The sequence below is a fragment of the Centrocercus urophasianus genome, unplaced genomic scaffold, assembly GCF_019232065.1.
Source record: "Centrocercus urophasianus isolate 14NV4802_14NV808 unplaced genomic scaffold, USGS_Curo_1.0 seq_44, whole genome shotgun sequence".
NCBI lineage: Eukaryota > Metazoa > Chordata > Aves > Galliformes > Phasianidae > Centrocercus > Centrocercus urophasianus.
Window position 1 is genome coordinate 928,238 of NW_024885022.1, and position 14,782 is coordinate 943,019.

The 14,782-nt window shown below is 41.1% G+C and overlaps 2 protein-coding genes across 3 annotated transcripts; one reads left to right on the forward strand and one right to left on the reverse strand.

Annotated features, from left to right (window-relative positions):
• Nucleotides 1–6,666: 6,666 nt before the first annotated feature.
• Nucleotides 6,667–7,834, reverse strand: MRPL32 (mitochondrial ribosomal protein L32). The gene is made up of 3 exons (XM_042834217.1): nt 7,717–7,834; nt 7,456–7,625; nt 6,667–7,262 (listed from the first exon to the last, which is right to left on the reverse strand). Exons 1-3 carry the CDS (start codon nt 7,832–7,834, stop codon nt 7,008–7,010), a joined length of 543 nt encoding a protein of 180 aa, XP_042690151.1. The 3' UTR covers nt 6,667–7,007.
• A 304-nt stretch (nt 7,835–8,138) lies between these two features.
• On the forward strand, nt 8,139–14,412 carry PSMA2 (proteasome 20S subunit alpha 2). Of its 2 annotated transcripts, XM_042834255.1 has the most exons (9): nt 8,139–8,246; nt 9,482–9,558; nt 9,990–10,122; nt 10,496–10,618; nt 10,972–11,053; nt 12,262–12,335; nt 12,770–12,827; nt 12,910–13,036; nt 14,092–14,412. In XM_042834255.1, exons 1-8 carry the CDS (start codon nt 8,206–8,208, stop codon nt 13,024–13,026), a joined length of 705 nt encoding a protein of 234 aa, XP_042690189.1. In that variant the 5' UTR covers nt 8,139–8,205; the 3' UTR covers nt 13,027–13,036; nt 14,092–14,412. The 2 variants fall into 2 exon arrangements, with proteins under 2 accessions (XP_042690189.1, XP_042690188.1); XM_042834254.1 differs by lacking the exon at nt 14,092–14,412 and having other exon boundaries at nt 12,910–13,326.
• The last annotated feature ends 370 nt before the right edge of the window (nt 14,413–14,782 follow it).

A 14,782-nucleotide genomic window follows, 5' to 3' on the forward strand; every position in this document is an offset into this window, starting at 1 on the left:
TTTCATAGAATCTTTGTGGTAACCTATCATGTGTTGTACAAAAGCATCTCAGCATTCTCCTGAGATTCTAAAGGATTACATTCTTTATTCATGAATAATATTATCCCAAGAACTACAGCATAAATAACTGGACTCATGGGCTCAAGTAGAGCACGAAGATGGGTATTGGCAATGAAAGGCTTAGTTTTGACTGCTTCGATTTCAATAGAAACGCTTCCATGATCTCAGTAAATTACTTCATAACACAACAGGTGGTGCTTTAGAGCCTGCCTCTCTCAGTTACTTGGAGTTGTGATTTCCCTCAGAAGAAATCCTGCTGAAATCCATGGCTTCTTTAACATCATGATATGGCGTGGGCCACAGGGACGAATGAGTGGGAACTTCAAATCTCAGTATATTTCAAATGAACTTTTCCTACAGGACCGGTCTGTCCATTTTGAGCCTTAACACACTTCATCTCCTTTAGAACCACTATTTGTATTTCACAATTAATCTCAGATTATAAAATGAAACATTAATCTCTCCAAGAGCATACACAAAATCCTGAGGTTCTACTGGAAATATTTCACATAATACACTCTAGAGTATAACAAAAAAAAGAGCCAAATTGCTAGACAAGCTGATGAGTGTGAGTGACGGGGCGGTGAATAGAAGTACTGCTGGCATGCACTGGGAATAGATGTAAATCTATATCTGCTCCAAAAATAGGGATGTTCTTCCTCTGACATGACCTACACACCGTATTTAATGCATACTATTCTGCTACAGATGCATAAGTTGTTTCCTGCACTGAGGATGCATAAACAGAACATTTCTATCTTCTCTTGTAGCGAAAAGCATACCTACAAAGAATAGCCATTTTCAGAGCCACTTTCTGTAGTCTGTGCCCTTTCAAGAACTGCACAGAAAAAGAGAAACACTTAAGTATGGAGACTGCTCCAGAAGTAATGCCTCCTATTTATTTCTGTGGAGACTTCAACAACACTATTTGATAGAGCAAATTCTCAACTACAAAGCACTCCTTTCCTACGTAGTCACCACCACCTGCTACGCGTTTTCATCAGCGATGATGTTGCAAGCTGTTGCAATCCCTCTGAATTACGACTTGGAACAGAGTCAAGGTGTTGATTAAGCAAGAACATGCCTTTATTTATTAAAAGATGGGAGAGCTTTACCTCTCTTTCCACTTTGTATCTGCTGTTTACAAGTTGATCCTTATGACTTTACAAATTCAAAGCTGTTATACCTTGAAATTGATTGGAATGCCATCAGCCCTATTATTTCTGTGACTTTCTAGCTGCATATATAAAATGTCACATAACTGAATATGCAAGAAGTACAAAAGAACAGAATTACAAAGCCAGCTGTAATTTCCCACTTTCTTATTAGGGAAACTGATGGGTACAATTGCAATTTTTAAATACATCACCCAGAAAAGAGCAGAAGTTCATAGGTACATGTAAAATCTAGTGCATTATTTTTCAGTATAGATCTCAATTAATTCACTCAAATCAATGAATCACAAATGATTAGCCCGTGTCCCGTGAAAACTATCGCATTTTTCTTGGCAAATTTGGTCTATTTGCAAATCACTTACTCATACAGACGCAAATTTCTTGACTCTGACTTCGCATCGTATCACACCAGCCACTTTTCCACCTACCAGAAAGCTACGCTACTCTGCCACCTAGTGCTTTAAAGTATATGGTGTACCTTCTTCTGCCTCTTGCTGCTTCAGCATCTTCTACAGAACTTCTGTTAACTTTTATTAAATTTCAGTACTAAATGGGAAATTAAACAGAAACTTGGTTTATCAAGCAGTTCTTCACTGCCACAAATCACTGTTATGCATGTAGATCCTAGTACAATGCTAAACTGTTTAGCAACTTACACCCTTGTATTTTTTGGCATTACTTGATCTTCCTCATCCTTTCCAACACTTGCAATAGCATCCTCATCACACACAGTACTTAGAAGACCAAAACCAACAAAAACACATAAGTACATATAACATGTATCACGACATTTAATCATGACATTTATTTATAATCATGACATTTTCAGACCAAAAAAAAAAAAAAAAAAAACCAAAATAAAAAACCACCTTTTATCATCTGCTGACAGCTTCACAATGCAGCTGTTGCTCCAAAAGTAATGCCTCCCATTTATTTCCACAGAAACTGCAACAGGTACAAAGACACTATTTCATACAGCAAATTATCAGCTACAAAATGTCATTTTTCAACATAGTCCCCACCACCAGTTATGCATTTTCCCCATCAGTGGACAGAAGACTGCATGCCACCCTCATAAAAATCTGCACCAATGGAGACGACCCAGTTTTACAGCTGCTAAGACAGCACTGTTGCTAAAAAAATGTTGACCACGTAATTCGTATTTCACTGTGCTAACATCCACTGTTTGGTTTCCATCTTTAGCAAGCATCAATGAATGTCAGTGGGTGCAACTTTTTCTGCCTGGAGGCATAAAGTTACACCCCTTTGCTTCGTACACACTTGACACCAGACACCATTCTGTCAACATGCCCCTCTGCTGCCACTGACAGCAAAATGGAATGAAATGTTGGTGGGAACATTCACCCTCAACTGCTGTACCACCACCTCTCATGCCGTGAGCTAATGTAATAAAACAGGAGGCTTTGCTTTTGGGTAGCCCTCATAAAAACAAATTCAAAAGACTGTTGAAAATGGCATGAGCTGTACAGATTTCCTACTGATTCCAAATAATTGAACAGAATGGTGTCTGATCATATGGCACCGATAAAAATATGAACACCTCCTGAACATATTAACATTGCAAAGGTATGGGTAGAAAAGTGGACTTAGAATCATAGAAACACATAGGCTGGGGAAGTTCTACATCACCAAGTCCCAACCATCAACCTGATCTGCCAAGTTCTGTTACAAGCCATGTCTCTTAGTGCCTCATCCACACATCTCTTGAATACCTCCAGCGATGAGGACTCTAGCACTGCCCTGAGCAGCTCATCCCAATGCTTGACAACCATACCAATGAAGAAATTCTTCCCAAAGTCCAATTAAACCTCCTCTTGCACAGTCTGAAACTGTAGCCTCAGCATCTTATTACTTGTAACCTCAAAAAACAGACCAGCAGTCTCCTTGCTGCAATCTCCTTTCAGCTACATCAAGAGAGTGAGGAGTCTCTCTCATGTTCCTCTTCCCAATTCCATTTCCAACATTTCCTCCTCATAGTATTTGTTTCCCTGTTCCTTTACCAGCTTCACTGCTCTTTTCTGCACATGCTCAAGCAACTCAAGCAACTCAGGATCCTTCTTACAGCAAGAGGCCCAAAACTGAACATAACGCTTGAGATGTAGCTTCACCAGTACCATGTACAAGGTGACAATCTCTTCCCTGGTGGTGCTGACCATGTTATTTCTGATGCAGGCCAGGATGCCCTGCCTGTAGAATATCTTGACTTGAAGGAACCCATAGGGATCACTGAGTCCAACACCTGGCTCCACATAGGACCAATCAAAATTCAAATCACATTCTGGAGGCTGCTGTCCAAACACTTCTTGAATTCTGGCAGAAACCTTTTCCTAATATCCAGAGGATCTCTCGGATCCTATGGGGGGTCATCCTCAAGGGGAAAAGGGGCACAGCCACGTATGTGGTTCTCCCATCACTTTACCCCTACATACCTCAAGCACCACGAAAATGTTCACTGCCAAAGGAGATGCAGTCATTTAAAACTGTTGAGTTTCATGGCCGTAATTTTTCATCCCTCACTCCTGCCCCTGGATCACGACAAAGTGTCATCTCTTCTGCCTTGACCCCCAAAGGAGAGGGGTGGGGAGGAGAGGGCCCGCTGTCCTCTGGGTGGCTGTACTGGGGCAGCAGGGGGGGTCTGCTGGAGGGCTTTGTGGTCCTTGGGATCTGGTGGTGGGGTTTTCCACTCTGAGGCTGAGAAGGTCAATTAGGGATTGCTATGCTCAGCCTGTACTCTCCTTGGCTACACAAGTGGTTGAAGGTGGAGCCTTCAGTGCCCTGGCAGTGCACAGAGTAGCTGGATATCAGTCATGCCTCTAGATAAGAAATTTGGATACATTTGATCTCTGCAATCTCTGGAGTATTGAGAAAAAAGCTTAGGGGCAGGGACACAGCTGTGTCTGTGGCTGTCCCCATCAGTTGGGTACTACGTACCTCAAGCAGTGTGAAAGTGCTCAGATCCTACATCAGGTGAAGAGGAAAGTCAGGTGTTTTTTTAACTAAATTAAAAATGATGTGCCAAGAAAATGCACAGACTGTTGTTACACTAAGAACTAAAGCCACTTGTATTCATGTTTCTGGTGAGTTCGCCCTGCCTATGCCAACACAGTATCAAGTGATCCCAATGTGCCCCTTTTTCTTACGTTTCCAGTGTTTGGCTTTCATGCCTTGTACAGATGCAGGAGGCAGCAGCAAATACTAAGCTGTCCAGCAGACTAAGGGAACAGATGTTCCCTTGCAGCTAATTCATAGCTTTTCTCCCTTTGACTCATACTTTTTTTGTGAAGGCCCCTGGTGCAGATGGCATGTTTAGAGGATTGATTGTTCTGTGGATTTGATTCAGTGAAGCTCAGTAAAGCCTGGATACCCTGGGGAGGATGGAGTCCTCTAGCCTGAAGGGTGCTAGTTCCATGTCTGAGCACCCTCATGGTGATACTTTTTCCTTTTGCTGACTGGAAGTTGTTCACGTTCCAATATGGGCCTGCTACTTCTTGTTCTCCCATCACTGTGTAAGAGAAGTCGGGTTTCATCTTCCATGCTCCCAGTAGGCAGCTTTAGTCAACACTCAGATACTCCCTGAGCCTTCTCAGTTCCCTCACACTGCCCTACGATGCCTTGTGCCCTCCCCAGCCTGAGGCCCCGGGACGGGCCCATAGACTGAAATATCAAACTGTAAAACCGATGAACCCTACTGCTCCCTTCAGCTTTACTGCCCAGGTCAGGAACGAACCTCAGAAATGACCTAAGGCTTTAGGTGTATTTCCACACCTTCATACAAGCTGCTACTCTATATTTGAGCTTGTACTGAGCTACTGGTTATATTCTCTTTTACAAACAAGGCATTCCTCAACCCACTTTATGTATTATTCATAAAAGGACGTATACATACTTCATGTATTATTCAAAAAAGGATGCCATCACAGCAGCTGTGAAACAGTGGGTCTTCTCCACTGGTGTAGACTTTACAAGCATGGCATGCACTCTTCTGTTCATCTCTGGTGAAAGTGCTTTGTAGCTAATAATTTGCTCTATCAACTAGAGTTATTGCAATCTTTATATCTGCTGTAATATCCATGGAATTAAACAGAAGGTATTACTTTGGGGGCAACCTACATAGATTGAACTGTTAACAAGCACTGATATTTTCCTAACAACTCTGAAGTTTAAAAAAAAAAAAAAAAGACAAAAAAGACTTAGCACTACTCACTTGCTCTATAAAACATATTCCCAAATTGAAATGTTACACAAGTCCTTCTGATGCTCTTTACTGCATGCTTTTATTATCATCTAATCATATGTGAGACTTTCATATGTGAGACTTCTATTTTCTGGAAAATGAACACCACGCTGACATTCCGGGTTTTAATAATTTTTTCTATAACAATAACTACTCTATTATTCCAAAAGAGAAATAAGAACATCCCCTATTTTTTTTTCCAGTGGTTCTACTCCTCTAACTTGTTGAATATTTTAAAAAGAATATTTATACTTTCTTCATTTCTCATCAGTACTGATAGAAAAAAAAAAAAAAAAAAAAAAGAATCAAAGCTATTTAAATGGGAAGAAATCAAAACTTCTACTTTATTTTCATAGAATCATAGCATAGTTTGGGTTGGAAGGGACCTCAAAGACCAACTGCTTCCAAATCCCATATTCCAGATAGTGTTGCCAACCATTAAATCAGGCACTAGGTCAACTGCCCAATCTGGGGGAAGCCCCTACAGAGAGGCAGACAATTAAAAACAAAACAAACAAAAAAGTAAAACAGTAGAAAGCCACTGAATAGTTCTTCACTATCACAGCTCTCCAAACCAGGACAGCATAGGCTCAGGCAGCTAACTGAAGCTAGTTTAAATCTCTAATGCTTGTGGTACTTCTGGGTACTTCAGGTTGGCTAAAACCAACCTGAAAACACAGCTAGCTGCTGTGACTACAGCACCAAAAAGCCACCCTCACTCTGCAGAGGACACAACTCAGGAAGGTACGTTGTTCTTTGCAGATTTCTAAGCACAAACTGACCATCCAGACTACAGAATGGGAATGGCTGCAAATAACGAGCTTTGATACTTACAGAGTTCCAGTCACTGCATCTCAGTTTGTTTCTCCACTGACCACAGCACACTCAGAGGGCATTATTTTCCACACTGACAACTGAAAGAATAACCTTCAGTCTAGTACTGAAAAAGAGCAAACATCACTTGGCAGCCTCTGTTTCACCCGCAAACAGGAATATCACTGAGGATTTCAAGGATTTCAAACAGCAGTACTGTGGAGATATCCAGGCAGATTCTATTAAGAGCAATGGAAATTATCAGACAACCATATCCTTCCTCAATAATATTATTTGTTTCTAATCAGCAATAATTTTAAACATTTTTTTTTCTAAAACCAGCAGCCAAAACTGGAAAGCAGATTTCTTTAGGAATCTTTATTTTATACCTGTGATTGTTTTTCCATTGTTAATAGTAATAAAAAATTATTTACAGCATACAACATTAACATACAAAGTAGTCACTGTACTGTATGTAGATGTCCAACAAGACTGATTCCAACTTCTCTTTAATTGCTGACTGCTATGATAGATACATCACCAAGAAGCACTGTCCACTGTATGCTACAGAAGCAATACACGACATGAAACGTGACTTCATCAGGCACCCCAAAGGTTCACACTTATTCAGTATCAGCGTTGACTGAACATTCTTGGAAAACATTCTAGGAAAACCTTCCTGAGAAACATGCTCTGTCTCGCTGTTAATTTCGAATAAACCAAGATGGACGCTTCCTGGCTCTCTCAATGATCCGCTTGCCTTCATCTTTTTCAGTGGGCTTTTCTCCGTCATAAAGCACTACAGTCTCTACAGTAGGAGCATTAAACGGCCCTCCTTCCTTTTTACCTATTTCCTTCCGTATCTGCTGAGTCTCTGCTTTGACTTTTGCGTAACAATAACCACAGAGAACATGCTTCAGCTTCAAGTTTCCACACTCTGGGCAAACATCGATGTTCCTCTGAAAAAGAAAGGCAGTCAAAAATAGAAATTCAGTAATTTGAGCTAAAGCAAAAACAAACAAAAAACTAGGAGCAATGACGAAGCAGTAGGAAGCAATTAATGAAATAGCGGAGAAATTCATCTGCCTTTCAGAACAAGGCGGCTCTGACCACCGTCACAGTTCCCTATGGTGAGCCGCGCATCGCCATCACCTTGACCGCTATGAGCTTGCTGGGGTCCCTCCTCCTGCAGCGGTTCACCTCGATGCTGCGCCTCTTCTTCGGCGCCGCCATCCACAGGACGCCACCGAGGAAGCCCGGCCCCTCGCCGCCCGCTGCGGGCTCCGGCAGACAAGCAGGGCTCTGGACGGCCGGCGACAGTCCTGAAGGGAAACGGAACTCGTTACCGCCAACCTCCACCGACCGCACGAGGGCAAACGCGGCCCCAGCGCCGCCCCGCCTGCCTCGGCCTACCCCACAGCGGGCTCTGCGCCCCGCACGCCGCCGGCCAGCGGCCGAGCTCCAGCCGCTGCCAGCAGCGCTGGAGGAGAACGCGGATCGGCGGCACCGAGTGCAACACCACGACCGCCATGCCGGCAGGAACGGCAGCAGGAGAGCGGTCGCCCGCGGGCGCCCTCGGCATTCTGGGAAAGCGAGTGCCTCGAACGCGTCACAGCGTAATGACGACGGAGACCTGGACTACGACTCCCAGCACCCTTTGCGGCTACCGGCGTGCCAGAGCGGCGGGGAGGTCGAAGATTCCGAGTACCGGCATGCCTCGCGGCGGGTCTCCCGGCCAATCGCGCCCCTCGCGTGCGCGGCGCACGGCGGCGGTCCCTGGCGCGCTTCCCTCGTCGCCAATCAGCGCTCTCCGTGCCCCTGCGCCGGAAGCGGGCGGGGCGATCGGGCGGAGCACGCCTGCGCATAGAGAGCTGGCGAGAATAGCAGGGGGCAGGCGCTAAAATGGCGGAACGGGGGTACAGCTTCTCCCTCACCACCTTCAGGTGCCGAGCGGGGGGGCGGGGGACCGTGGGTCCGACTGGTTTACGGCGGACGGGCTCGGGGGAGAAGGGTGGGACGGCGCACAGTGTGCGTGAGGCGTCGGGTTGGGGGGGCACGGTGAGTGTGCAGAGTCATTGCGGTACTGAGCTGCGAGCGAGCGCACCTGGGCCTGGGCAGAAGGGATGGGTTGTATTATATTGCATTGTTTTGCGTTATATTACGTTATGAAGGTGCAAAAAGAGAAACTGAAAGCAAGAGTCTGCTGGTTTTGGTGAAGTGTCTCCCTGATGTCCGAGCAGTGCTCTGTAATTGTGTCACGGCTCTGTAATTGTGTCACTGCAAAGCAGGTCACTGAAGTGATGCTGCAGTTAGCGAGTGAGGCAATGGGAGAGGCATCTTCTTAGTGTGTGAGTTCAGCTGAAGGTGCCCGCGTTGCTAAAAGGACTGCGTTGTTCGTTAGCTCTTTCCTGGAGGAGTTACCAAGCTTTTTGTACCTTCCAAAGCACTAATACTTGTGAAACTGTTTGGGTTTGTGTTCACAAGAAAGCAATAACAATTACTAGTGCTTTTCCATATTCACTTGTCCCACGCACTGAGAATCATTGATTTGAGCGAGTGTTAGCTTTTAATTTATTTTGCTGATGTTCTGATGTTTTGATTCTCGTACAGGAAATTATTTATTTGCTTATTATCTCGTACAGGAAATTATTTATTTGCGTATTTGTTAATGGTCATTGAAGACAGATGCGGGAATACTTGAGGGTGAAATGAGAGATTTACTTCTTGTGTCATTTGGCCTATCAGTGAAAAAGAATAGTAATGTTTTGCTTGTCTTTTGACAGCGAGCCTCACTGTTTCAAAATCTGTTGCAAAACATGTATAAATGCTATTTTAGTAGAAATTCATGATGTTCTGTGAAGATTCCTTCACTGACGGGGAAACTTGGTTTAAATGATACAAATCTGGAGCACTGCACTGCAATCAGATCGAGTCCTGTCTAAGAAGCATTAGTTTTCATTGATGTTACAGGCAGGTGTAGCAGTTCTAGGCTATCTAACCGGCTATCAGCCCGGTTCTTTTAAAGTCTTCAGATTCTTCTTTTTTTTTTTTTCTAAATTATGGTTAGGGTATGCAGACAGTAGCTGTAAAGAGATTAAAAAGGAAGTTAACATCAGATTGATGCATATTTGAGCATAACAAAATTACGTCAGGCTTACTTCTGCCTTTTCATTTTCAGTCCTTCTGGGAAACTTGTTCAGATTGAGTATGCTTTGGCTGCAGTGGCTGCAGGAGCTCCATCGGTCGGGATTAAAGGTTCGTTCAGATCATAACTCCACCAGTGAAAGGCTGAGTGTCTTAAAGAAGATGGGGAACATGGAGCTCCATTTGAGAGGAAAGTTGCTAGTGTAATTTTGGGAACACCACCAGTAGAACCAAACACCTCTCGTTTGAAGCAATATTGTTACTTAAGAAAATAAGTCCAGATATGTTTCCGTGTATAGAAATAGTTATTTCGACTATTATTAATATATACTTCATATTCAGAATGTGATTATGAGAGCTGCGTGATTATTTTTAAAATACTGGGGAAATGCTGGGTGAATTCATCAAAGTGCCTCTTTAATGTGATTGTGAACTTGAAGAGTTTTTTCAGAATGGAGGAGCAAATTTCTTTCTTCCTACAAATCTGTATTTCAACTGCTTTCTATAAGTGTAGTTTAATACAGCACTTTTTCTTTTTCTAGCTGCAAATGGAGTGGTGTTGGCAACGGAAAAGAAGCAGAAATCCATTCTTTATGATGAAAGGAGTGTCCATAAAGTAGAGCCAATTACCAAGCATATAGGTTTAGTGTATAGTGGTATGGGTCCAGATTACAGGTATTGAAAAAAAATTCTGCATTTAGATACACTTTTCTATATGTATAGTGTAATACTATGTTGGGTTACACTGTATATGAGATCTTCTTTCTCTATAAGGTTTTTTATAATATATTAATTACCTTGGTAAATAATATTGCATCTCAAAAATGAGTGTGAGATGAAGAGCAATGAATTCAATCTTAGTGTCTGTTTTTCAAAGTACTTCAGGGTGTGCCGAGTTGGTATCTCAATATAATGTATATAACTCAGTGTAATCTTTTGTAACTATTAACTATTGTAATTCCTTCCAATAGTAATTTTTAAGAATTTTCAGCTGAAATTGTAACAAATAGTTGGATTTCTAATAGGATAATTTTGTCTCTGTTTTTAGAGTACTTGTACACAGAGCACGAAAGCTGGCCCAGCAATATTTCTTGGTTTACCATGAGCCCATTCCAACAGCTCAACTAGTACAAAGAATTGCTTCTGTGATGCAGGAATATACGCAGTCTGGGTATGTGGTTTTCTGAAGTTTGGAGGCAGTTAGAGTGGTAAAGTATGACAGCTACCAGGTGATTCATTTTTAATGTCAAAAACACAGATTTTTTTACTGGAAAATGCTCACAGGAGGTGGGTAAGTGGGAGGACAGCTACCTGGCGTGGGTGAGATAGTCATTGTATCCTGAATAGGCTGACTGACTAGGCAACATTCATGATAACAGCTCTGTGCTGGTAGGAGGCCTTTAGGGAAATTCAGTGCATCCAAAGTAGTGCAGCTTTGGTGTTCATCAAATAAATTTATGAATTTTGCGTGCCAGCTCTGAGTTGTTTGTTTGTTTTGTGTGGTTTTGTTGTTTTTGTGTACAGAGGTGTTCGTCCCTTTGGTGTATCACTGCTCATATGTGGCTGGAATGAGGGGCGGCCCTATTTATTTCAGTCAGATCCATCAGTAAGTATCTTATATTTGTAAATTCTTCTGTTTCTGTAAAATATCTAAAATTTCATATGTGCTCGTGAAATACTTTGTGTGGCTTGAAGGATCTGGAGCTAGAAGAAAAGATTCCTTTACCAGAATTCACAAGTCAGAATGATCCATGCTGGGAGCCTGCCTGGAGTACTGTGCCAAAGGAAATGTGGGAAGTGGGTGGCACCTGCTTGCTTATTCTGTGCCTCCATATTTATGGATGCACGAGGAATGGCAGCAGTTCTTGAAGGACGTCACCACCCTTTTTCATCTCTTCCCACCTGGTTGGTAGTAACAGGAGTCATTGTGGTGTGCTGCAGCAGGTACCAGGAGAAAATATTTGACCGCTTGCACAGCTCAAATAGTTATTCCCTAAGCTGTAGCAAAACTAGGCCAGAGTCTGTTCCATTGTGAAATGCAGTGCAAATGCTCTCATATTTAATGGCAGAGGTTAATTTGCAGGAGTTTATTTGCTGTGTTAGAAAAGGGTTTTTACTAAAATTTACCTGTTGATGCCTGTGTGAGTTATAAGAATTTTCACCAAATTAAAAGATCTGTTACTCTCATGATGTTCGATAAGCTTCAGAAATAAGAGTCACTACCCAGTGGTCAAATGTAACAGCAGAACACAGTTGCCTCGTGTGAGGCATCTTGATTGAGGTGCAGATTGGGTGTGATTGTCGTTATCCTGTGGGAAAGAACAGGCCCAAAAGCCAAGTACCTTGGTAGTAGCTAAGATAAATCAGGTTGGCTGTTTTGTAGCAAGTCTTTGAAAATGTATGGGTACACATGTATTTATTTGTGCATGTGCATAAACACACGCTAACATACCTATAAGTATATATGGTATTTATATGTCAGATGAGCCTCGTGGAAGAACTGAGTGCTCATTCTCAAGGGCAAACAGAATTTCTGCTCAAGGAATCCCAAACCAGAACTATGCTAACAACTCACTAAATCCATTTTTCAAAGTAGTGGGAGGCCCAATTTATCAGCAAGGCCCAATAAAAAGGTGTTGTACATTTCCATAGCAAATGTTTTCACATCCAGTTAGTTGGAATGTAGCCCAAAACAATCTCACATGCTGTTATAACATTCAGAATTTTCATAATGGCTTCTGTACCTGTTACCCAATAATTGAATGTGTAATGTTTGACTGAATTAGGAAAAACAATAGATTGTTGTTTTTACAGGGAGCTTATTTTGCTTGGAAAGCAACAGCCATGGGAAAAAACTATGTCAATGGGAAAACATTCCTTGAGAAAAGGTAAATGTATTTTAATGATGTCTAAAAGAATACTGTCTCTTTTTCCAGGTTTCAGGCAAAAGAGTCAGGAAAAAAAAGTATACTCTTGAGTGATTGGTACAAAGATTTAAAATACTGATGATGTTTCCAATTGCTTTGTTTAACATGTATGTGATACCGGCTTTACTCAGCGCTAACTTTTGTGTGTGTGGTTAATTAATCCAGTGCAATAAGCAGTGTGTTTAATATATTTGTGAAAACGTTCTCCACAGCATCAGCAGCAGTAGGGATTTTTTTTTAATAACTGTTCTGAATATTAATATAGCAGTTCTTAAAAATAGTTGGAGGTTTTAATAGTGTTTGGGGTTTCAGAGGTTCTAGACTTAGTAGGATTCAGAAGGATTGTACTGTGATTGTACTGATTGTACTGAGATGTGATTATTTTTTTTTTATAGATACAATGAAGATTTGGAGCTTGAAGATGCCATTCATACAGCTATCTTAACATTAAAGGTTAGGAAAACGTTTAAAGAATACATATCTTGCTGTTGCAACATCATTGAAGTGATTCACTGAAGTATATTTTCTTTAATAGGAGAGCTTTGAAGGGCAAATGACAGAAGACAACATTGAAGTTGGCATATGTAATGAAGCTGGTTTTAGGAGGCTAACTCCGACTGAGGTTAAGGACTACTTGGCTGCAATAGCCTAGTAGAAACCAAGTAAGACTGTGTGACTTCACACTAAGGTCTTTTTAATTTTGGCTCCTTAAATGTTTTTCTTTGCAGTTTTTGCATACTTATTTCTACATGGTTTGTCTGACAGATTTTTTAAATACCATGGGTGCAAATGCAGCAGTCCTAATATTGTAATAAATTGAATCTTAATACAGATAATTCTTTCCCTTGATACGTGGAAAGTTTGTACACAAAACACTTTAGAAAATGTAAAGTTATAATGAACACAGACAAAGGCAAAATAATAAAGTTGGAAGGCCTCTGTTTTGCGGGAAGGCGTGTGTGTCTTTTTATTCATAGCTTGTTGTCTGTACAAAGCTGAGGCTTGGGTATCTTCATTGCTGAGGAACAGTTTTTCCACATTAGCCACTGTGAACTGATTGTTAGACCTTCTTTAAAGAACTTCTAAACTCTGTGCTTACAAGAGAATTTTTTCACTTTGGAACTCTGTAATTATTAAGTTTCCTTCCAAAAATGGGTTGCTCTGGTGCGAAACACACTTCCATAGAGATGTAGAACAGTCTTCCATCTGGGGGGTGAACTGTGATTTACTTGAACAGCTCTGCTTCTGAGTGTCTGGCATTGTCTTAGTCTTTGTGTCTTAAGAGTTTGTTTTCTGTTAGTCAGTTGACCTTTGTGATCCTAGAAATTGACATTCCTCAATCCTGAAATGCTATTAGGTGTAACGGAAACAATTGCTATAGACCAAAACCTAAACCCATTTACCAGTACTTTTAGAAATCAATAGGATGTAGAAAGCAAAATGAGAACATGTAATGTAATCACTTTATTCACTGTGCTGAAGTATTTTTCAACTTGCAAGATAACTGTAACGGAACAGCAATGAAAAGAACACTTGATTTATGCATTGCTACTTCTAAACGTGCAGAACTAGATACTTGAACATACTGCGTGTGGGTGTTTGTACTGTTAGTTTGTTGTGGTTCTTTTTTACGTGTGTAGTGCCTGTAAAGTTATGTAGAAACAAGCTGCACAAAAGAAAGATGCTAAATAGACTTTTTTTTTTTTTTTTTTTTAAGCATTTTTAAAGCAGAAATCTGGTCTGGAGCCATTGAAAAGTTACTGATAATGAAATGGAAACTGGGTAGTTGGATCAGACTGCTTGTACGTTAATACAGCTGTATGGGAGCAGCCAGACAGGTTAAAAGTTACCTAGCCATAAACAATGAAGAAAATAAGAAGTCCAAAGAAACGGATATATAAACTAACTGATCTGCTCTGTGTCTGTCATCTAATGTTTTGTGTTATCACTAGGCAAATGAGAATTTCTTAAGCATGCCATAAATGAAGTTTTATTTCGTAATGTCACAAATAAAAATTATGTTCAGATGGTTCTTAAAGACTTCTCCAGATTACTTTTTGAGTATTTACTGTGAAAACCAGTTCGTATTCTGATTCTTCTTAGAAACAACTAAGTAACTAGGATGAGAAACCAGAGACTTTATATTACCTGATTTTAATTTGCACTTCCAGAATCATCATTCCAAAAAGTGGGATTCTACTTTAATATCTGCATGCATCCAGTCTACTTTTAATGTTATATAAATACTTAAAGGAGTTTTGTATGAAAAAAAAAAAAAAAAAAAAGCAGGTAGGTACTTCAGAAATGATTAGCATGAACAACAGTAAGTTAGTTGCATCCTCTACTAAGAGTTGATTGGTGAAGAGCAGCCTATTAAATGTAATTGAAACCAAAGCACTTCACTCTCA